This window comes from Monodelphis domestica, chromosome 3 (genome assembly GCF_027887165.1).
Source record: "Monodelphis domestica isolate mMonDom1 chromosome 3, mMonDom1.pri, whole genome shotgun sequence".
NCBI classification, from domain to species: domain Eukaryota; kingdom Metazoa; phylum Chordata; class Mammalia; order Didelphimorphia; family Didelphidae; genus Monodelphis; species Monodelphis domestica.
In genome coordinates, this window is record NC_077229.1 from 185,827,858 (window position 1) to 185,851,380 (window position 23,523).

The 23,523-nt window shown below is 34.1% G+C and overlaps 1 protein-coding gene and 1 long non-coding RNA gene across 2 annotated transcripts; one reads left to right on the forward strand and one right to left on the reverse strand.

The window, feature by feature from the left end:
- Positions 1–239: 239 nt before the first annotated feature.
- Positions 240–8,927, reverse strand: LOC103095707 (glutamic acid-rich protein-like). Its single transcript, XM_056823343.1, has 2 exons — positions 8,275–8,927; positions 240–411 (listed from the first exon to the last, which is right to left on the reverse strand). The coding sequence occupies exon 1, from the start codon at positions 8,903–8,905 to the stop codon at positions 8,384–8,386; it is 522 nt and encodes a 173-aa protein (XP_056679321.1). The 5' UTR covers positions 8,906–8,927; the 3' UTR covers positions 240–411; positions 8,275–8,383.
- Positions 8,928–9,007: 80 nt separating this feature from the next.
- LOC103095590 (uncharacterized) lies at positions 9,008–23,091 on the forward strand. The gene is made up of 2 exons (XR_465186.3): positions 9,008–9,189; positions 22,982–23,091. It is a non-coding gene; the product is annotated as an uncharacterized LOC103095590 (long non-coding RNA).
- Positions 23,092–23,523: the final 432 nt, after the last annotated feature.

The window sequence follows — 23,523 nt, forward strand, 5'->3', positions numbered from 1 at the left end:
CTTAATGAATTTATTTTATAATAAGTAAAAAGTGTCATTAAATGCAAGGAGAAAAAAATCACTAGTAATAAAACAAGAATTACTTCTTTTCTGCCTTGCATACATACCCCACCACCCCATGTGTTTATCCTTGGCACCAAAAGTATGAAATCTTTAAAGATCATTTAAAGGGGTAAGACCTATGTTTAATTAAATACTCTCTGTTCAAAGTAAATAGATGAGTCAATCTTTTCTAAGTATTGTGTCCTTGCTCAAGCCCCTTTTAATAAAGTAATAGACCTCAAGAGGGGTTCATTGTTGCTAATGGCAGGGAAAGATGTAAACTGAAAGGTGGAGTGTGATGGGTTTCACCTTCTGACAGACTTCATTGATGCTTGTGAAATGTCTTGATTTGTTTCTATTGCAGAACATCTGTGAAGACAAGGGAGAAATTATAAAAGTAGTCATTTTTTTTGTTTTTTCTTTAACACTTGTTCATTCAAAATGGCCATGATGTTATTCTCAGTGATGCAATAGGAAGGGTTTACAATGAATAAGTAAAAGTGACGGTCATATAGAGTTGTTTTCAATGTTTCCTGCATAGGAAGAAAATTAGAAGTACCATGTACATTGTCTTTTCCCTTTCCTATCTTGACCTTCCCTTTCCATAGGACATGAAGCATGTATAAATGTATCTGTATGTATGTATGTATAAGTGTATATACATTTGTACATGTGTGTATGCATATATATGTATACAAATATACATGTATATATGGCACGTGGAAATTTCTGTCTTTGGGATATCAAAATCACAATTGAGTTTTGGCAAACTTGAAGCTAGTGCCACATAGAGATCCATACATTATTTACTTCCTTGACCTTGGTCCTTCCACTTGGGGAATGGAAAAGCCAGAATTGATGAGGGCACAATAGGTATGAGCTTCTAATTTGCTCATGATGTTCATGATCATTACTATAAAATACTATTGTGCCATTAGAAATGAGAAGCAATATTATCACAAAAAACCTGGAAAGACTCATATGAGGGGGGAGGCATAGCAGCGAGGGAAAATGGTGGGAGAGGGAGGAAGGTATGAGGAAGAAAGGGAGAGAGATAGAGAGGCAAGAGAGAGACAGAAAGGGAGGGAAGGAGAGAGAGAAAGAGAAAGAGAGAGAACATGAATTGCAAAATGTCAGAAAAACAAATATTTAAAAATCTATCATGTAATAAACTTTTAATTTAAAATTATATTGATCTGTAATCTGGAATTATTAAAAAAAAGAATGAAATAATGTATTTGCAAACCTAGAATCAGACTATAAGTGATATAACAATAACAAAAGCAATTTTTAGATAGTATTTTAAAGTTGGCAATGTTCTTTGCATACTATTCCTTTGCTGCTCACAATAGTAGGTGACATTATTATCTCCATTTTATAGATAAACAATCTTAGACTCAGATGAGTTTAGTGAAATGTCAAGATTCAGAGTTTTTGAGCGGCAGAGGCAATAATCCTTTAGATCCTCTTTACTAGATTCTCCTTACTCTAAATTCAGCATCACTTTTATCTTTATTTCATTATTGTCTACTTTAAACTCAATACAGGAAAAAAATTTATCCTGTTTCCTTATTATCATTATCAGTTATTTATTGCACTGTCAAGCACACCTTGTACTGTATACTAGACTTAAAATCCCAACAAATCAAGGCTCATTGGATAAGATTATATTACACATTCCACAGAAAAGTGAACTACAAACTGTTCTCATTTCCAGTAATCCTCAGTAATCCAGAAATCATGAATTTGCCGGAGGAGGTGGAGAAGGAAGGGAGGGAGGAAATCAGGAAGGCCTGTGACAGTGTAGGGCAGACCTAGCAAAGGGTTCAAGGACATTTGGGACCCTTGATTAGAGAAAAGAATTGGAGGAGGAAGGAGAGGGGACAGGACCCACCAGAACGGAGATGTAGAAGGTTGTAAAGGGACATATGTTGGGGCCCACATCCAGACAGGAGAGTACCAGTAATAGGCTGGTATTTGGTACCTGAGCCCAGATTGACTGAAGACAGCTATTGGAGCTGGACATGCAGGCTGGTGGGCTGATTGGAGGAAAGGTCTTCTGTCCCAGAAGTCTCAAGCCAAACCCTTGACCCACTGGAGGTGATGATATCTCCCCAAGTCCATCATTATACTTTTGCTTGAAAGATTTTTTCCTTAAGAGTTTGGGTTTTTACTAAATAGTAAATTATTTCCCCCCAAACTTGAATCTTTACTATTGTCAAACACAAAGTAATTTTCTTTTACAACTGTTTTTGTATCTCTATTCTGTTTTATTGATCTACTTTTCTATTTCTTAGTCAGTATCAGAGAGTTTTGATAATTACTGATAAAATACAGTTAAGATCTGGCAGTTAGACTTCCTTCATTTACATTTTCATTACTTCCTTTGATATTATTGACTTTTTTCCCAAATGAATTTTGTTATTACTTTTTTATTTCAATACATTTTTTGATAATTTAATTGGATATATTGAATAAAGAGATTAGTTTAAGTAGGATCATAATTTATATTGGCTCTGTCCTCCCATGAACAATTAATCCTTTTCCAGTTATCTAAATCTAGCATTATTTGTATATTTTTTAAATAATTATGCTCATATGTTTTCAGAGTTAGGCCCAGACAAAGAAGTCCTTTGTTTACAGATGGTTTTATGAGTCTAAATTAGCTGATCATCTTCACACATCTGGGAACATAGTGTAGACAATGATTGGGGTATTATAATTTTGATTATAATATTGATGCTTAAATTTATATACAAATTACAACATAATCAAAAATTACAAAGTACACTCTATATGTTATTTTATATTCACAACTCTATGATACTAGTAGATGAGATACTACCCTAATTTTACTAGGAAGGAGACTGATATGAAAAGGGATTTAATGATTAGCCCAAGATTACATAGCTACTATGTATTCAACAGGGCTGGGATTGAAACTCAGGTCTTTGATTCTCTACCCAATATCATTGCCACTGGACCAGAGATCAGCAAACTATGACTTAGGTACTATTTGGGATCTAGGAATAATTTTAATATTTTAAAATATTTTATTAGTTAATTATCATGCAAAACATACTTCCATGGTGGTCATTATTGTAAAAGTATACTCATATAAAACCAGCCTCCCCCATAAGACCATAAATACACTGTTGTGAAAGATATTATGCTTTGATCTGTATCCATCTGACTGCAACAGTTCCTCCTCTAGAGATGGAGAGCATTCCCCATCATAAGTCTTTCAGGATTATCCCAGGTGATGGTATTGCTGAGAGTAGCCAGGTTTTCACAGTTCATCATTTTACAATATTGCTGTTACTGTGTACAGTATTCTTCTGGTTCTGCTTATTTCTAGCATTTTCAGAAGTCATCCTGCTTATCATTTCTTATAGCTCAATTGTATTCCATTACCAATATGTATGGACATCCCCTCAATTTCCAATTCTTTGCATCCACAAAGAGCTGCTATAAATATTTTTGTAGAAGTAGGTCCTTCCCTTCCCTTAAAAAATTACATTGAGATACAGCCCCATTAGTCTCATTACAGGATCAAAAGGTATAATACACAGTTTGATAGTCCTTAGGCATTAGTGCCAAATTGTACTCTAGAATTGTTGGATGTGTTTACAACTCCACCAATATTGCATTAGTGTCTGAATTTTGCCACATCTCTCTCCAACATTTATCACTTTCCTTTACTGTTATATTGGCCAATCTGGTAGGTATGAGGTGGTATATCAGTATTTTTTTAATTTGTATTTCTTTAATCAATAGTGATTTAGAACACTTTTTTCATATGATCATTGATAGCTATGATTTATTTATCTGAAAATTGCTTTTTCATATCCTCTGACCACTTTTCAATTGGGGAATAGTTTATATTCTTATCACTTTGACTTAATACCCTTTATTTTTGAGAAATTAGACCTTTATCAGAGAAATTTGTCATAAGATGTATTTTGAGTTTGTTGTTTCCTTTCTAATCTTGCTTACATTAATTTTCTTTGTACAAAACATTTTGAAGTTAATATAATCAAAATTATTCATTTAACATCTTATAATGTTATATCTTTTTTTACTCATAAATTCTTCCTTTCTCCAAAGATGTGCCAGTTAATTTCTTTGTTTCATTGAGTAATGGTATCAGTCTTTATATCTAAGTCACAAACCTGTTTTGACCTTATCTTGGTATAGTGTGATTTTACCATTTTAACATAAATAAAATTTAATGTGTTTAAGGATATATATATTTTTACATTTTGAAATTAAATGTTATAGTATTTAAAATGTACAAACCATTCTTAGCTCCCTGGCAGTACAAAAACAGGTAGAGGGCCCTGGTTTGTCTGCCTTGCACTCTAAAGATTACAGCAAGTCACTATCTTCATTCAAAATGACATAAAATATGTAAAGCCTTTAAGTTCTTTGCAAGCCATGAATCCCTATGTATTGTTGGTGCTGCTATTACTATTATTACCACCACCACCACTTTTTATTATTACCATACATCACTATAATTATTACTATTACTATTACTATTATTGCTACTACTACTATTATCACCCCTATTACTACTGCTGTTACTACTTCCCCCAGCATCATTTTTTCTATTGTCACCACCACTAACACTATTACTATTATATCTATTACTGCAACTACTACTACTACTACTAAGACCAGGATCACCATTATTACTATTCCACTACACCACCAATACTATTACTACAATGACATTAACTACAACTACTACACAATTACTACCACCACTACTGCTACCATTCATTATTGTTACCACCACCAGCACCAGCACCATCAGAACTGCTACTGCTACTCCTACTACTCCCACCATCATTATTAATATTTCTAGCACTACAATTACTATCACTACCATTACTCTCACCACTCCTTCATATACTGCCTCACTACCACGACTACAATGACTATCCTCATCACCACCATTACTACTATATGTACAAGCACTTCCACTACTACTAATTCTTTCTCCTTTTCTTCCTTCTCCTTCTAGAAATGAAAGGATAGGCTTGTGAAAACATTAATAGAGAAAGGAATCTCAGTTAACCTAAATATTGAGAAAGTTGGTTTCTCTTCCTATCTCTGTTTTCTTTTAATTTTAGGATAAAAGTTAGAGCACTTTCTCCACATTGTAGCTTCTCCACAATTAAAGCAAGGATAACTGCTTGCCATCTTAGAACAGATATTTATTGGACACCTTCATGCACCATTAGAGTTATAAAACTTCTCTTTCTCCTTGCTCTTGTCAACTCCCTGGGTGCGTGGTTGATCCAGTCTCCCTATGACATATATGCTTGTTTTCATTCTGACTAAAATCATATCGCGAGGCACCAGGGAAGAGGCTATTCTGAATTACAGAAGGTAATTGATGTACCATTTAAAGAAAGAGAAACTAGGAAATGACCTTCATTCTTAATTTAGGTGTTTCCTCTAATGCAACTGCATGTAGTAGCTGCAAATTATTAGATAAGAGACTCAGAGTCCATCATACCACAGAAAAGGGGAAGGAATTAAAGTTACTATAACAGAATATTCCATGGCCAGAGAGATGTAAACCACTGCCCTAACTCTCTGGCAGTTGAGCCAGCTCAGACACTCTGAAATCAATAGACTGACTTTCAAGGGCTCAGTCAGCATGAAGGGAAACATATCACACTGGCATTGGCATACTCTTTCATTTTATGTTCTCAGTCACACTACACTAACCTCATTTGTCCAGCTTTAATTTTTCATTCTCTCTCCCATGCTTCCCACTCTAAAGAGCTAGTGTCTCATAGACAGAAGAGAGTCCTAGAGTGATTTTCTGCAAATGTGGCTAAAGATGAGTAATTATGGAGGGGAGAGGTTGTGTTATTTTGTTCCTTTCTCTTTTCTTGAATATTTACTGATTTTCACTCCGGTGATGCACCCACATAAGCAGGCACACACACTAAAAAAAAAAGGTTCTTGATTTTTTTGGCCAATCTTCCTCTCTCCAATTTTGTCTCTAACAATGCTTGATTGTTTAACAGTTAAAGTACTTTTGTGGCAAAAGTATACCCAACTAAAGATGAAAAGCTATCAATCGGTAAGTGCTAAATGGTGCTTAACTATGTGCAAGGCACTGTACTAAGTACTGGGGGTACCAAATTATATTTAAAAACTGTTTCTGCTCTCAGGTGACTTTCAATCAAATAGAGGAGAAAACCTTAACTAAAACATCATGATATGCACCATTAGAAATGATGGGCAATTAAATTTTAAAAAATTTATAAAAATCTTAGAAAGACCTTAATGAAATAATTGAGAACAAGTAGAACCAAAAGAACATTATACATAGCTACAGAATTAATATTTGAAGAATAACTTGTGATTGTCCACCTCCAGAGAAAGAACAGGTAAATAGAAATATGAAAGATGTAATTTATACATACACATAAACACACTCATGACATATTGATACCTCCTCTAGTGGAGAGAGGACAGGCTGGGGGCAAGATGCCTAGGGATTAATTTTTATAGTATGAAGACATTTAAGAAATAATGATAAAATAATAGATATGTCTATTCTTAGAAATACAATGATCTAAGACAATCTGATAGATTTATGATGAAAAATGCTATCCTCCAGAGGAAGAACTGATAGTCTAAATTCAGATTAAAGCACAGGTTTTGTCAATGTATTTATCTTTCTTTTCATTTTTTTAATGTTTTGTTTTGCAACATGGCTAATATGGAAACATATTTTGACTGACTTGTATGTACATAATCTATATCAAATTGCTTGTCTTCTTAAGGAGAGGGGAAGGAAGATAGGTAGATAATTTCAAACAAAAATTGCTTTTTCATATAATTGGAAAAATAAGATTTTTAAAACATTTTCAAAATAGTAGCTGGATAGAATTCTTTGGGATAAAAATTAATAACTACATGTACAACAGTATTTTAGAGATCAGGAATAGTACCTAAATTAGGAGGGGGGATCACGAAAGACTTTCTGTAGGAAATTTCCTTTAAATTTAGTTTCAAAAGAAATAAGAATTTGTAAGAAAAAGGGAGAAGAGCATTATAGGAATTGGGGATAATCAGTGCAAAGACAAAGTGGAATTGTGTGTGAGAAAACAAATTGGCTAGTGTAGCTACATAGTAGAGTGAGTACAAGGGAATAATATATAAGAAGACCAGAAAGGAAGAAAGGGGCTAGGTTGGGAAAGACTTGAAATGTCAATCAGAATAACTTATATTTAACTCTAGGGGACAATAGGAATCTCCAGAATTACAAAGTTTATATGGGGCTGACACAAGAAATTTAGGAAAATTGGTTTGGCAGCTATTTGAATGATGGATCGTCATGAGAAGAGATTTGAGACAAGGAAGCCTTTTAAGTTATAGAAATAATCCCAGTAAAAAATGATGAGGGTCTGGTCTAGAGTGGAATGGATGTGAGTGAAGAGAAGGGTAGAGACAAATTGGAGAGAAATTATGGTGACTAAATGATAATTGACAACTTATTGGTTGTGTGAGTTGAGTGAGCAAGAGGAGTAGAGAATGAGAGCAAAGTTCAAACATGGATGACAAAGATTGTGATCTCAACAGTAACAGAGAAGTTTGGGAAAGGAGAGTGGCTTTCGGTGGAATGATAATTAGTTCTGTTTTGAAAACAGAAAGTTAGAGATGCTATAAAATATGTCGTATCAAATTCTCAATAGGTGATTCATGCTTTAGGACTGGAACTCAAGAGAAAGACTAGGGATGAATAAATAAACTAGGAATCATCTAGAAATAATTTCTCATCTCACAAAGAGATTGAGAAGGAGCAGTTTACAAAACCAAGAGAAAGTAGTCACGAAAATCCAAAGAGAAGAAAATGCCCTCAGGGAGAAGGCTGTTAATACATTCTCAGCACAAGTTCTAAAGACCATTTTCTGGGCAAGATCAACTTCACCTACATTTTGGGCCTCTTATGCCAAAATATCTTCCTGACACCATCTGAAATAATTATTAAGTAAGCTGACAATAATAACTATGTCTTTAAGATACTTATTTAGGTTAGCAAATATTCTCTTTTCAAAATAACACTTTTAGGACAAGTATAAGGAATTCAGGCAATAGGATCCTCACCCCCCCATTATCTAGTTGAAATAGTTACAATGAGTGGATGGGAACTTCAGTTTGGGAAATATATAGAGAGAAGTTTATGAAGAAGGGAATACATACCCTTGTTGTGCTGTAGCATGACTAGGAACTGTTGGAAAGGGACCCTAAAGGGTAGAAGAGAAATAAGGAAACAAAGTAAGGAGGATAGTCAAGGTCAATTTCTTCCCAGTCAAAATGCTCCCCCGCATAGGAAAATTGGGAAGAAATGTTTTTCTTCTTCTTCTTGTTCCTCTTCCACTTTTTCATCACCAGCTTCTTCATCTTCTTTCTCCTCTTCCTCTTTTTCATCGTCCTCATCCTCTTCCTTCTCTTGAAGATCTTCCTCTTTCTCTTGTTCCTCCTCGTTGTCAACTTTCATCACATCTTCATCTTCTTTTTCACCTTCTTCCTTTTCTTTATCTGTTTCTTCCTCTTCTTTTTCTTCTTCCTCCTCCTCCTCGTCGTCCTCCTCCTCCTCCTCCTCTTCTTCTTCTTTATCTTCTTTCCCTTTCTTCTCTACCTCATCTTTATCCTTTCCTAACTTTTCTTTCTCTACCTTGTCTTTCTCTTCCTCCTTTACTTGCTTCTTTTTCTCTTCCTCCTTTTCTTCTTTCTCTTTACTTGATTTGATATTCTCATTACTTTGATGTCTATACCACAGCAATCCCTGCCCTATGGGCAAAGAACTTATACCAATATAGTTTAGGTCCATTATGGTTTCAATGGACTTTTGTACACTGATTTAAGAACTTGAGGACAAATCTTAGTTCTGTTTCTATGGAGAAAAGTGTTCTGAATTCCAAATCACTAAAAGATCACAAAGTATGAGATACTGAAGCCATTGAGATGATAAGATCTAGTTATTTCTTTCAAAAAACAAAAAGAATCTGACAGAGGGGAAAAAATCAATGTAAATGCAATCAATTTAGGCCTCTTCAGACTTATCTAGTTTGCTTTTCACTTTTAGTGACAGAACTCAGGGAATAATCAATTATGGTAAGTGATAAATTACTATAGTAATTTTGCTTCTATTTATTCACCTCTCCTCTTCTACATTTTCTACAACCTAGGTCCTGAACTTATTACTTAACTTAAAAAGCTCTCTTCAGAGTTATTGGTGATCTCTTAATTGAGGACTCTTATCTTATCTTAATTTAGGAATCTTTTATCTCTTAATTGGGTACTATCCTTTTCTAGGTCCTCTTGTTGACATCTCATCTGTCAGTTAATAAACATTAAGTACCACTGTGCTAAGAGGTGTGGATACAACAACAATATGCAAACAAACCAAACACACACAAACACATTAGCAAAAAGCAAACCAAATATATATATATATATATATGTATATATATATACATACACATGCATATATTTACACATGTAAGAAAATCATAATTAATAATAAATGACTAAGTTAAATTAAAATTTATTAAATTTAAAAATTAGTAAATAATCAGCACTAGAATGAAGAGGACATTAGAAAGACTTCCTGTGTCATTCATTCTCTCCACTTGGTTACTTTCATACTCTATTCTGCATTTCCCTGACTCTGCTCTCTCTTGGTTCTCCTGAGGTACAGTCAGAGTAGTCTAGTGTAATGAGTAAGTACAGTGTATTAATAGTGAGAAAAATCTGAGTTACATTATACCTCGGGTACCTGCTAGTTATGAGCCTAGATACAGTTTCAGTTTTTTCATCTGAAAAGAGACAATAATAACTCATATGATCTTTAAGGATTGAATGGGATAATCTATACAATGAATTTTGAAAACTTCAAAGCTCTTTATAAATGGTAAATATTATTTTTAACCAGGTCATACCCATTAAGTCTACTCTAAGGTGGTGGACTCTCTTCTCTTTTTTTCTCTGCATTTTCTCATTTAGTGACCTTATAAATTCCAAAAGTTTCAATTATTATCTCTTTAAAGATGCCACTAACATCTGTGAATCTATTTCTAATATCCTTCTGGGCAATTAGGTAACAGTAGATTTAATACTGGGCTTGGAGTTAGGAAGACTCATTTCATGAGTTCAAATCTGGCCTCAGACACTTGCTAGATTTTTTTACCCTATGCAAGTCATTTGACCCTGTTTGTCTCAGTTACCATATCTGTAAAATAAGCCAGAGAAAGGCAATGGCAAACCACTCTAGACTCTTTACCTAGAAAACCTCAGATGGGATCACTGAGAGTGGGACATGACAGAAAGAAGTGAACAACAAAGTCTCTTTTGAGCTACAGTCTCATGTCAGCAACAACCTCTTGAGAGTTTCAAACTGGTCAGCCCACTGGCACCTCAAACTCAACATTTATGAAAATGAAACTCATTGTCTTTTCCCTAATAGCCACCTTTCTTCCAGTCTTTCTTATGACTAATGATGGCACCATCATCATCTTTCGGATTTGTAACTCCACTGTCACTCTTGTTTCATCTTACTCATTCACTTCACTTCCAGGCAATTACCCAATCTTTTAATTTCTACCCTAACAATATGTCTCCTCTATGTCTACTGACACAGCACACGTCTGGAGAACTGCAAAAGCTAACTAATTAGCCTCCATGACTTTTCTTAATTCTCTACACTCTATTTTCCATACAGAACTAAAAGTGCTTTTCCAAAAACTCTGATCTGACATAGTCATGTTACCCTATCCATATTCAATAGTCAGAAGCTGCCTATTAACTCTAAAATAAAAAATAATAATTCTTGTCTGTGACAATTAAAACACTTTACAAGCTAACTTCGTCCTATCTTTTTAGTCTTCTGATATATTTCTTCCTTCTACACCACGGTTCTCAACCTCTCAATTTGTAGCAATGAGAATATATAATGCTTATCAGGTATTTACATTCCAAATAATAACTGTAGCTAAATTACAGTTTTGAAGTAGCCACCAAAATAATTTTTTGGTTTGGGGTCACTGCAACATGAGGAACTGTATTGTGGGGTCATGGCATTAGAAAGGTTGAGAACCACTGTACACTCTAAGGTTCAGCTCTGCTGGCCTATCTGTTATTATTTTCAATGACACTGAATATTCCATCTCTATGCCCCATGCCTGGAATGCTCTCCCTATTCACCTCCTTCTCTTATAATCCTTAGTTTCTTTCAGGCTTTAGCACCTGTGCCTCCTTCTACAGGAGGTGTCCCCAACTACAGCACCCTTCCACTAGACAATTATCTTGTTTAAAGTCTAGATGCATCACGCAAACAACTAGAGATGTACATTTAATCTCTTCCTTTAAATAGGAAGTTCCCACATGTTAGGACTGTGCCACTTTTATTTGTCCTTTTCTCAATTCTTAGCACATTGCCTGAAACATACAACTTAATTGTTGAGTGGTTGATTGATATTTTATTGCTTTGTATCTGCTATTTTAGGATAGACCCAGAGTATCTGAATAAGATTCCCTTAGTTCTAAATAAATGGGACTAAGGATGTTATTTATCTCTATAAGAGAGACAATATACCTGCTCTTAGGAAAGTTCCCTTGATTTGAGAACAAGATCCCCCATGAAACAGGACCTTCTCTAATGTTAACTGTAATGGAATTTTCAATTTCATTCCAGAAAATTAAAATTGGATTTTCACTATTGAGAACAACATAGCTTTAAAACACTCCAAAACCTTGGCCCATTCCTGCCTTTTCAGTCATCTTATACTACTTTGCCCCACACCCAATTCTTTATGATCCAGCAATATTGGATTTCTGGCTGTTCCTTTCATACACAATACTCCATCCTCAGATTTTTTACCTTTTCATACGTATCTTCAAGTGGAAAATTCTCCCTTCTATCTCTAGTTCCTCTAGTTTCCTATAAAACTCAGCTCAAAGCTTACTTTTCACAGAAGATCTTTCTTAGTTCTCCATCTCCTAAAGTCTCATTCCAATGACTTCTATCTTCTCTGTCTTTATCTTATATATGCATATTTTCATATTTTCTTCTCCATGAAAGCATGAGCTATTTGAGAACAGGGGCCATGGTTTTTTGCCTATCCTCAGAATGTCAATTCCTGACATATAGAGTTTATTAAATGATTGTTGTCTGAATGAAGGATTTTCATCAGTCCCTGCTTCAGTGGGACCAGAAGTGTTTTATAACTTGAGAGTCTAGAAATTTGTGACATCCCTATATTATATGAACCAACCTTATCAGGAAAAAAAAAAAGAGTTAAAAAAGGTATTTTATTTAAAATGGAAACTTATGTGGGATGTAACCATATCTGAGCCCTAATAAGTCTTTCTCAGTCTTACATACTTTCTTGGATATGGATTGTGGATTGATCAGCATTAGTTTTCCACTGAGAAAATCATGTATCCTTGGTCTTGACGTAATCTGTTGGCAGTATCTAGTATGGTTTGGAAAAGAAGAAATCAGAAGCAGTAAGAACATTTAGGAGTCCAGTGCAACAAATGACTTTCAAACTTTGTAGTTTACCTTAAGACAAACATTCTAAAATACGTTAACAGTTCCAATGTAGTTCAACATTAGGTAAAGGATTTCATGTGATTTACTAAGTACCATGAATACATTTGTAGATGAAGATTCTAAGGAGATATTTTTGGTACCTGAAGAATAGTTGGAAATAAAGAAACTTAGTCAAAGTGTAATTGATTACAAATATTTCACAAGTGTGCCTGAGGAAAACATGAGTTCTCTCTGTATAAATGGAGATTTTGAGCTTTTGGACTTCATTCCCCAGAAGTCCCTTAGTATTTCCCAAAATTCCATTTTCCTGCATCCCCATGTTTTTTGTGTGATTATATCTAAGTGGCTGTAACTCCTCCCTCTCTCTCTTTTGGACCTGCGACCTGGCTGAAGTCAGGCAGTTCTTTTGTTTTAGTTATGATTAATAAAACTTTATTAAATATAACATTTAGTTTTTGATTATTAATAGGAAAACCCACATCTCCTTAGAAAGGATGAAGATTCTAAGTTCACCAGGAAAAATAATAATGACAAATATAATAATGGCAAAAATCTAACAAAACTATAGGAATTAAGGAAAACTGAATTGGATGTCCAGTGTGTGTGTGTGTGTGTGTGTGTGTGTGTGTGTGTGTGTGTACGTGCTAGCATGCAGCTCTTTCTGTATCAGGTGATTTCTTATTTATGGCATAACATGTTGCTTCAGGCAGTTACTTAAAATCTCATTATCATGAATCCTTGCAAGTTTTAGAAACAAAATAAAAAGGGTTGTAACAATAAATATTGATGGCTCCCATAAATGAGTGTTCATGAGTTTCTTCACAGGTTGAAAAAACAGATCCAATAGTCCCAGGTTTGCTGGGAAATTAAATTTGCTTTAACATTGATCATTTGGTGATTGGCTGAGCCAGCACTGCTTTTCTAGCAGATCATTTCTCTGGTGCTTCAAACCTAAATTTTAATATACATCTAAATGCCTCAGTCCAGCAGTCATTTCTCATGCTTTGTTAGAAATTGTATTTGCTAATATTTCCATTTCCCATGATTTAAGTTATGCTTGCTGAAAGAATTGTTCAATGTTCAGAATCATTAACTCTGCAATCACGTCAGAATCATGAACATGATAGAAATAGAAGATATAATAATTATTGTCAAGTTTTGTCCTTGAAAGGATACTGTACTTTCAAAAATCTGTGATGTAGTTTATTTTTTTCCTGATACATTGCCTTATTAAAACTTAACCAACCATGAAGAGAAAGCATTTTAAGGAGGCTATAAGATTATTATATAACATATGAACTCTGAGTCTTCAGTCATTTATATCATATAGATGTTTTAAATATAAGCATATTTTTAAAAAAGTGTTATGTGTTCCATTTTATTATTAACCCAATGTAGCCATTTTCAGGTAAGTATACAAATTAAATATATGTATGTATGTATGTGATACATACATATATGTACATATATATTTACATGGATGTTCAGATATATTTACATGACTGCATATATTTGAAGTATAAAGTCCTACATTTAAGTCTTTTCTCTGACACACATTAGACTTATCTTCTTAGTCTCCTCAATTAAATTTAAGAGACTATAAATTTTCAGATAGTTCATGAGTTTTTTTGGTAGAGGACTTCACTATGCTGGGAGTTCCCTCCAAATATTGCATAGTAAAGTCCTCTACCAAAAAAAAAAACAAAAAACTCATGAACTATCTGAAAGTTTATAGTCTCTTAAAGTCTACCACCACCATCACTACCACTTCTACCACCACTGCCACCACCACCACCACCACTCCCACTCCCACTACCACACTACCACTACCACTACCACATTATCACTACCCTTCTTCCTCCTCCTCTTCTTCCCCCTCTCCTCTTCCTCCTCCTCTTACTATTACAACTACAATAATAATAACAATCCATGAGAATGTGTTACTAAACTGTATAGATGATAGATTTCCTTCAAATAATAGCAGCAGTTGGAGAGAGAGAGATCAATATGGACTGGAAATGTGATTTCTTTAATTGATACAGGGATCAAGGAACATATCTAATATGGAAACTCCTCCTCATGACACTTAGCACTTTCTCTGTATCTTATTATCTTAGACAGTTGCCTATATCCCTGAGAGGTTATGTGAGGTGCCCAGGGTCATACTGATAGTATGGATACTTGAACCTGATGTGGGCAGACAGTGAGCAGTAAGGGGCAGTAATAGGAATGGAACCCTCATAATCTGAAATCTTGTATTCCTCATTAGTTAGCACTGGTTAAACCTCAACTGTAAAACCTATAGATTCTGCTTGTAAAGCATGAATTGTAGATTGTTCAATTATCCAATATGTGTGCTAGATCTGTAACATTCTTGCATCAGCTTTGTATGCTTATATTGATTTTAGAAATAATTGATTACCTATAGTGGTCCTCCAATGTACCCCAAACCCTCTCCATGTTCCTTCTCTGGAATGGCAGCAAGACCTCTCCCTGACAAATGATGACAAGATGGATAATGGAGGAACATGGAATCTGAGCACTGGTGACTCTCGCATTCCAGAAGAATCCCCCAATCTTGCCCATGCTCCTTATTCCCTATGGCAACGAACCCCAAAACATACCTCCACCGGAGTTTGGAAAGAGCATTGTTAAGCTACATGACCACAATAAATATGCTAACCTTGATCTATAGGGTGTCCTCAGACCTTAAGGATACTTAATTAGCCCCTTGACTATTCTACCTACTATTATACCACCATAAACCATTTCTTCAAATACAATTATTTTCTTACTTCTGGATTGAATGGCATTTGAGTCACCCATTCTTGGGACAAGATCCTGCTACAAACTTGGTGTGTTTCTCCCACACCAAAGCTAGACATTTCCCAATGCCAAGGTTGGCACTCTTGGCTCTATACAATTCTTCCTCTAATGTGATAATATCATAGGATAGTCAAGAGGAAAGAAATAAGCTTAGGAGGAAAATAATCAACACGATTTATTTAACTCCTAATGTTTGCAAAAATTTGGTCAAATCAAATCATCTTTTCAAAGTAATAAAACCTGAAATAAATTGTGAGACCACTAAATAATACCCAGATTATGTAGGAAGATATATGTTTAGAAAGGCTGAAGTGGTCTCTAATAGCATAGATACAAAGGAAATATATTTTACTGATGTTTTCAGATTATTTCTCAATTGCTAAAGCATTGCTCATTATAATCATTGTATGTAGTATTCTCACTGACAGACATTCTTTCTCTATGTAAAATATACTATGACTGATATTTGGATTACTTATTTTCTCCATTAAAGTAGAGATGTCGAGGTTCTGAATAAATTCCTACTCAAGTTTTTAAATTTCAGTACTGTTTTCTTTAGGATGTCAGAATAAAATAAGAAGCATGGTATTAATAAGATCAGGAAAGGATAAATTGTTTCACTGCTTGTCTAAGCTGTCTTTGACAGCAGATGTCCTTTCTGTTAAGTATGGACAGAAGAAATGGCTATATTACACACTGGTTACCTAACTTATTAAATTTATTACTCTACCCAAAATGATAAAGTTTGATGTATATGAAGCTATAGATAGAAAGGTAGGTATTTGTTTGTGTATATATGTGTGTTCAAGAAAGGTTTAGGTAAATGAATGGGATAATCATTCATTACCCATTTATAAAAAGTAAACATGTGCATAATATCATAAAGATAAATGAAAACTTGAGTTTGGTGGTATTAATCTAATCTTCCAAAGCTTTAATCATTAAAAGAAAGTATTCTCCCAAAATAATTTATCTTGGCACTTCTGAAGCAGACCAATATATATTTGTCTAAAATTTTTAGCATTTCTTACATTTATTTTATTTTTCAGACATTAAAGAATTCAGTTAGGTTATTACTTTTTTGGTGCAGACTATAGCCCTTCATGTTTTGCCATAGTTTAATAGATTGTTCTAACAATATATGTAGATTCTATGTACATGTACAGAGGGAGTCATTACCAATGATGTAGTCAGTAGGCAATATCTCTACATTTTGCTTATATCTATAGAACCTGTTTCTATATTTAAATATGTATATAATACGCACATGTAATACATATGGATATAAATATAGACATTTGAGATTGCTATGTACATGAATATTGATCTAGATCTTACCTATCAGCTGTTCCTCTGGTGATAAATCTCTGAATTTAATAATTCTGGCCCTCAGATAACGAGTTTTCTGTTACTGGATCACAAAGCTTTTCTTGTCTAGCAGAAGCTTTCAGAGCCTGAGCTCCAAAGGCATTGCCTCCATGCAATAACTCGACATTTTCTGGAACAAGGCTAATGGAATTTAAAAATACATGATACATTTGGAAAAAGAGAAAGTAATATTTGCCAACTATGTTTTCCCTTTGAAAAGTACAGTTGCTACAGAATACAAACCATATGCCCTGCTTAATTGTATGCAGTTTCAAATGACTTTCTGTCATTTAGTTTAGGTAGGTAAATGGACAATTCTTAAATTCATAGTAAAATCTCAAGCTAGAAGAGTTTTTCTTGAACTTTTTTCATTCTATAGTAGAGTGAGAAAACATTTTTGGGGGGTTTATGTGTGCGTCTCAAAGTTTTTGTGTCTTAGTAGAGAAACAGTTAACTTTGAAGCCAGAAAGTCCTGGGTTCAAATCTCAACTCTGATAAATAGTATCTGTATAACCCTAAGAAGGCTCTTAATGTTTTAATATTATAAGCAACTTTCTCAGCATTGGTAGAGGAATATTTTTCTAATGAAATCACAAATCCAGTTTTATCCTACATAATATTTATTTAGTATATTCTTCTCAAATGCTTTTATGCTAAGTATGAATTTTAATTAGAAAGATTTGATGCCTTAAAAATGAGGGTAACAATTTGTCTCTACAACTAGTAGTTAGAAATATTTAATAAGGGGACCAACTAAGTCCAGATGAAAGTCAACTACCAGATATGGGAAAACTTAATATTAGTACATAAATGACAAGGATGCATGCTTCTAATTAAGAAAAATATGGTGTTTTGATATTAAGCTATGGACAAATAGATTCGTCACAAATATGAATTTGGCCTTTTCAAATAGAAAAGGACTTTTTCATATGTAAATGGATTCTTGGAAGTCCTAAAAGAAGAAAAAACTTAACTTTACACCTCTCCAATTTAGAATTATTGATTGAATTACAAAATTACCTTTACTCTGGAAGATGCCCCTTAGAGGGCATCTCATCATCCAACTCGTCTACTCAATATTTTGAATTCCCCTTAACTATTAGGATGTCCTTCCTTATATTGTGTCCAGCTTCACCTCTATTTTTCTTCCCCACATTAGTCCTGCTTTGTTTTCTGAAGCTGATTATCTCCCCCCCCACCCCGTAGGTATAAAATATCTCATAAATCTCTGTTTTTAGAAAGAAAGGTTAGATTTCTTCAGCTGAGTGTGATATAAGGTGGTTTCAAGTAACCTCATGATCTAGTTCATCTTTACTTTCTGAATAGTTAAAAATATTTGTGATTTCATTGTTTGGAGGAAGTTTAACTCTTTTTACTAATGCATATCTTAACTTAGCCTTAGCTATTGTGATCTAGGTCTATTACATTCCAAAAATCTTCCTCCAAGCATCTACTCCCACACTCCTAAGAACTAACCCTCCTAACCACTTTTCAATGTTTGTTAGGCAATATAATTTATAATCCTTTATTATTTTCCCTCATGATCACCTTGAAAAGATAGCTTTGTAGTATAAATAAATGTTATCTTTGTCTTCCACACTTTCCTCCCTTCCCCACAAAGTGATAAAATATTTGCAGATTCAAGCATTCTGGATTCTTTTTAGTTCCTCAATGTGACAGCTAAAGGACATCAGTTAAATTTCTGTAAAAAAGTTGTGATCAGTCAATGTTTTTGCTTTTTTTTTAAATTTCCCATGCTTTAAAATTGATAATTTAATTAAAATGGTTTGGTTGGTAGTGCTATAATCACATATGATGTCTTTTCATATTCCTCCTTCCTTATGATTTGGTACTGATTTTGTCCTTTGCTTTAGCTGTTTGGTTACATGACTGCACAAGTAGTTTTTTTTTTAAAGAAGGCATTTAGTCTGATCCCTCTCTCCCATTTTTTAAATTTTATTTTTATTATAAACCCAACAAACACAAGAATTTTAATAATCAAGGAACAAAAAAAAGAATTCTAGGTATCATTATGACTAGGCAGCTCTCCCAACTTGTATTGATAAGCTAGTTGTCTTCAAGTTATAGGGAATATAGTGGATGTCAAACTACCCTAAATTCAAGATACTCTATGGAGTCAACAATATTAAAATTATAATTCATAAATACCAATGAAATCACCTTTGATAGTCAAAGGACACAGTTCAATATAAATGCTTTTACTGATGTGGGATCATAAAAATAATAATAACAAAGACTGTATATTTACTCCCACACCCCATCATCAGTGCACACATAAAGTACACTAGTTGTGGTGTACATACCTAGGGAACACTCACATTCCAGACAAGTCAGGATATTGACACTGTAGGATCCTAATGTCCTTTTCACTTTTTCATTGTTCTTATACTGCCTCCTGGGAACAGAATCTCTGCTGGATTGATTACTAAGATGAGTATTCTGGGTCTGTTCCTGCTGAAAACTTAAATACTAGCAGCCATAGCTAGCTCTCTCTTGACTCACAAAACTCTGCTGGTCTCATAATTTAACTTGCTAGACTTATTCCCTGCTATATACTAGGCAACTGTATCTGCTGCAAAGTGTGATGATCAATGATATGAGGTACTATAAGAAAGCTTTGTCTCCCACCAGGGAAGAGAAATGATTCTGTCTCAAGAGCGAGATTCTTCTTCTACAGTAAACTCTCTTCTTTATTGTAAGAACCAACATACTTTCCATAGTTGTCTTCTGCCTTGAAAGTATCCTAGAATGCCCATTGCTTTATAAATGTCTGCCAGGCCATCAGTTAGTAGGCATCTAATAACAGCTTACATTTTCTGGACAATGTGCTGAGCAAAGGGGATACAAATAACAGGGAAAACATGATCTTCTTCCAGGAACTTATAAGGAGATAACATTTAAGTAACTGCATATATAAGACATAGACAGTATAAATGAAATGCAACCTAGGGAAGAGCCAGAGGATGTAGGTGGCATATAATACATTTCCTTAATAGAAGGAAGGATCTGAGTTGAGCTTCTCAGGAAGCTAGAAAAGGTAGGAGTTAGAGGTGAGGAGGACGAAAGTCTAGGCATGGGTGACAATCATTGTTTATGCCTTGTAAAAGGTGAATGTGTGACAAATAGCAAATCAGCCCTGTGACTTGTTGATAAAGTATATGGAAGTAAACAAAATATAAGAAAACCTAGTAAGATTTGAAGAAGTCAGGGTGAGAAAGATTTTAAATTTATTTGGGGAAGAGTATATTTGAACAAGGAGGTAATAGGGAGAGAATGTTTTTTGTTTGTTTTTTGGTGACATGATTGAAGGAACATCATTTTGGGATGGTAATGGAGAATTGGATTAGAATGGAGAGAGATCATGATGGAAAATGTCATCTGCCTTCAGAGAAAAAAAACTGATTGAATTTATGAATGAACAACAAATTGAAATGTATTTAAATTTCTTTTTCTTCTTTTATTTGTAGTATCTTCCACAAAATGACAAATATGTAAAAATGTTTTACAGAATTGCACACATTTGGTCTATATCAGATTTCTTACTGTCTTGGGGAATGAGGAGGGAAGGATAAGTGAGAAGGAGGGAAGGTAAAAAGGAAGGAGAGAATATGGAACTTAAAATATATGAATGTTAAATTGTTTTTTACATGCAATTAAGAAAAATAAAATATTATTAAAGAAAAAAGAATAAAGAGAGTTCAGGCAGAGAGATCAATTAGACCAGGCAAGAAGTTATGGAGACAAAGATAACAAAATTTGATAATAGATTGAACATTTGAGGTAAGTGGGAATTAAGACTCAAGGATGTTACTCAAGTTATGAGCATGAGTTACTAGGAAGATAGTGGTGAGGAAAAAAGATAAAAAGAAAACTCCTATCTCACTCTGATCTTTCTAAAGTTTTTTTGAAACAAAAGCAACTAGAGTCCTCCCCTTCCCCCATTAATTCACTACTTTCACTTCTCCTAACCCCATTCATCACCTTCATTCATAAAAGAGTGAGAACCCTCCTAGGCAAGGGATTGGTCCCTATATAGACCAATCCTATACCTGGAAGTAGGGAGTGTGATCCCTCTCCCAGCAAGGGATTGGTCCATTCAAGACCAATCACATGTCAGGGAGTAGGAGGCATGAAGGGGGATGCAGTACCTCCTATTGCCACAACATTTTGAAACCCACAGTGGCATTCTTAATAGTAATAGGTAAGTTGAGGAGAGAGAGGGATGTTGGGACAAAGACAAGACTTATTTTGAGTTTGAGTTTGAGTTTGAGATGTCAACTCTAAGAAAAGCCTAGTCACTTTCACCATGACCTCAAAATCAACTTATTATTGTGGCAACCATATGTTGGTAGCATATCCTAACTGTAATATATCTTTGAAGAAAAATAACCTCTCATGCTAACTTTGGAAGTCCAAGCCTATATAATGGTTGCTTTAATTTTTTTAAACTTGAATTGAATAATGAGAAGCAAGAGATTCATATGTCAATGATGAAAATGAACAAAGGAAAAGTAAAAAATGGAGAGCCACTTATTAGGTATTTGAGAGAGGAGATTCTTGTTTTAGGTATAATGGAACTAGGTAGCTTTTTTTCCTATCATGTAAAGTCAGTACCTAATACAGAGTGCTTCTGAAGTGACCATATGTTTTTAATCCTTAACAGGTAGGTTACCTGTTGCCAATCTATAAGGGAAGGTGGTACTGCAGGAGAGTGCAATCCCAGAATGCATTAATTTTATACTTAAAACTAATCTAATCTCCCCATAATGAGTACCTGGCACAAGCTGGCAGCATGATAGTTTACCCCATTTCCTCATTTGAAATGTGGGCCAATCAAAATACTTTGGAAAGAGCTGAGGAGTACTAATCCCAAAGTCTCAGGATTACAAGATTTAATCAAAGTATTTTACCTTTATGTATAAGATGATTGCTCCTGGCTATAAAAAACAGTATTCAGTTCGAATGCCTAGTAGACCCAGTGGTCAACCCACCAAAAAGTTATGCCTTAGTGTGTTAACAAACTCCTTTTAAACTTTCTCTTCTTGAGTTTTATTACCCCAAGTTTTTGTCATTCTGTGATACATTGATGTGTCCTATTATTATATTTGAGAACCACTAAACTAATGTGATTTTGCATCATACTTTAGAGATAGAAACTTATTTGAAAAGAAAAAGGAAAATGATATCCAAATAATAGCTAATCCCTTTGATCTCTCTAGAAATGTATTCTGGGCCACTTATATGTTCTCTTATTTTAAATATGTTGTGATATTATTATTTAAAATGTTTCTTCAATAAAAGAAGTATATCTGCCTTATAGACAAGAAGAAATGAATAAGCAGGTACCTTGTAGGATGCAGACTACAAAGGCCAAGAAAAGATGATACTTAACATTCTCTATTAGCATAATATCAACATCACTTCCATTTAAATATATTTCTTTCTCCTTTCATCATTATGCTGTTGTTATTCAGGTTCATTGCATTGTACTAAAGTTTCACTCTATTTTGAGGAATCTGAATATCATCTAAGTTGTTAAGCATACTTACTGTTTTATTTTGTTAATTAAAATTCTTAATTGAAGCATAAAGTGTTCAATATACCACTGTGCTATAAGCAAGCTAGATGCAATTTTATATATGTTTTGAGACTGCCATATATTCTTTAAACTTCATATACTTGGTTAGGTCATCAATTGGCTACATGGTCTTTTCAGTCTCTTTGTGCTACAATTTCTTCATTTGTAAAATGAGGGGGTTGGAATTCAATATTCCCTTCTAATTTTAGTCTTCTATCACTCTATTCTAATAGTTAATATATTTATTTTAATTTTATTGAGTAAAGTGTAAAATATATGTTCTCTGTTTGCAGTTTTAAAGTGTCATTCTATCTAAGCTCTTTATTTCCTATTTTCCCCTGTGATTTAAAAAATCAAGGTTATACGATGTCATCTTTATAGACACACACTAGCTGAGTGACATTGGCCAAGTCACTTAAACACAAAGCTTTTGGTTTTCTCATGTGTGAAGTAAGAGCACAACAATAGAAGAGATGATTTCTTAACAATCCTAGATCTAAAATTCTGTAATTCTTCCACCTAAGTATAATTAAAAAGAATGATCTGCTTTTTTTTTTCAGGACAGAGAGAATATGTTAACCTATGGAGCAACTAATTAAAGGACATCTCATTTGAAAGATTGCTTTTAGCTCTGGGGAATGAGTAAAGCCTTTAGTATATTTGAACTGAACCTTGAAGAGAGTTAGCATTTTTTTAACTGAGCTTGTTGAATCATATCTCTTGCTGATTAGAAGTGACATATTTACTTATTTAGTGAAACCTTTGAAGCATAAGAACATTAGAGCATAAGAATGTGACTATAAGACATTATATGAGCAGATATTAACAAAATACATAGTTTTCAATAAAATAATCTATCTAATGTACAGGTTTGTTGTTAGCATTCTATAACATGATATGAATGTATATTGTAACCATAAATGTGAATTGGTTGTAATAATACAGGAATGGATGGGAGTCGGGTGTGCTTGGAGATAATATTACCACTATATGTCCCTTTCCCTTCAGGGGGTGAACCCTAGTAATGAGCATCCCAGGTTATGCCCACATACTTAAGTATACTTGGTCCGATCTCTATGTATACTTATAAAATTGTTGCTGT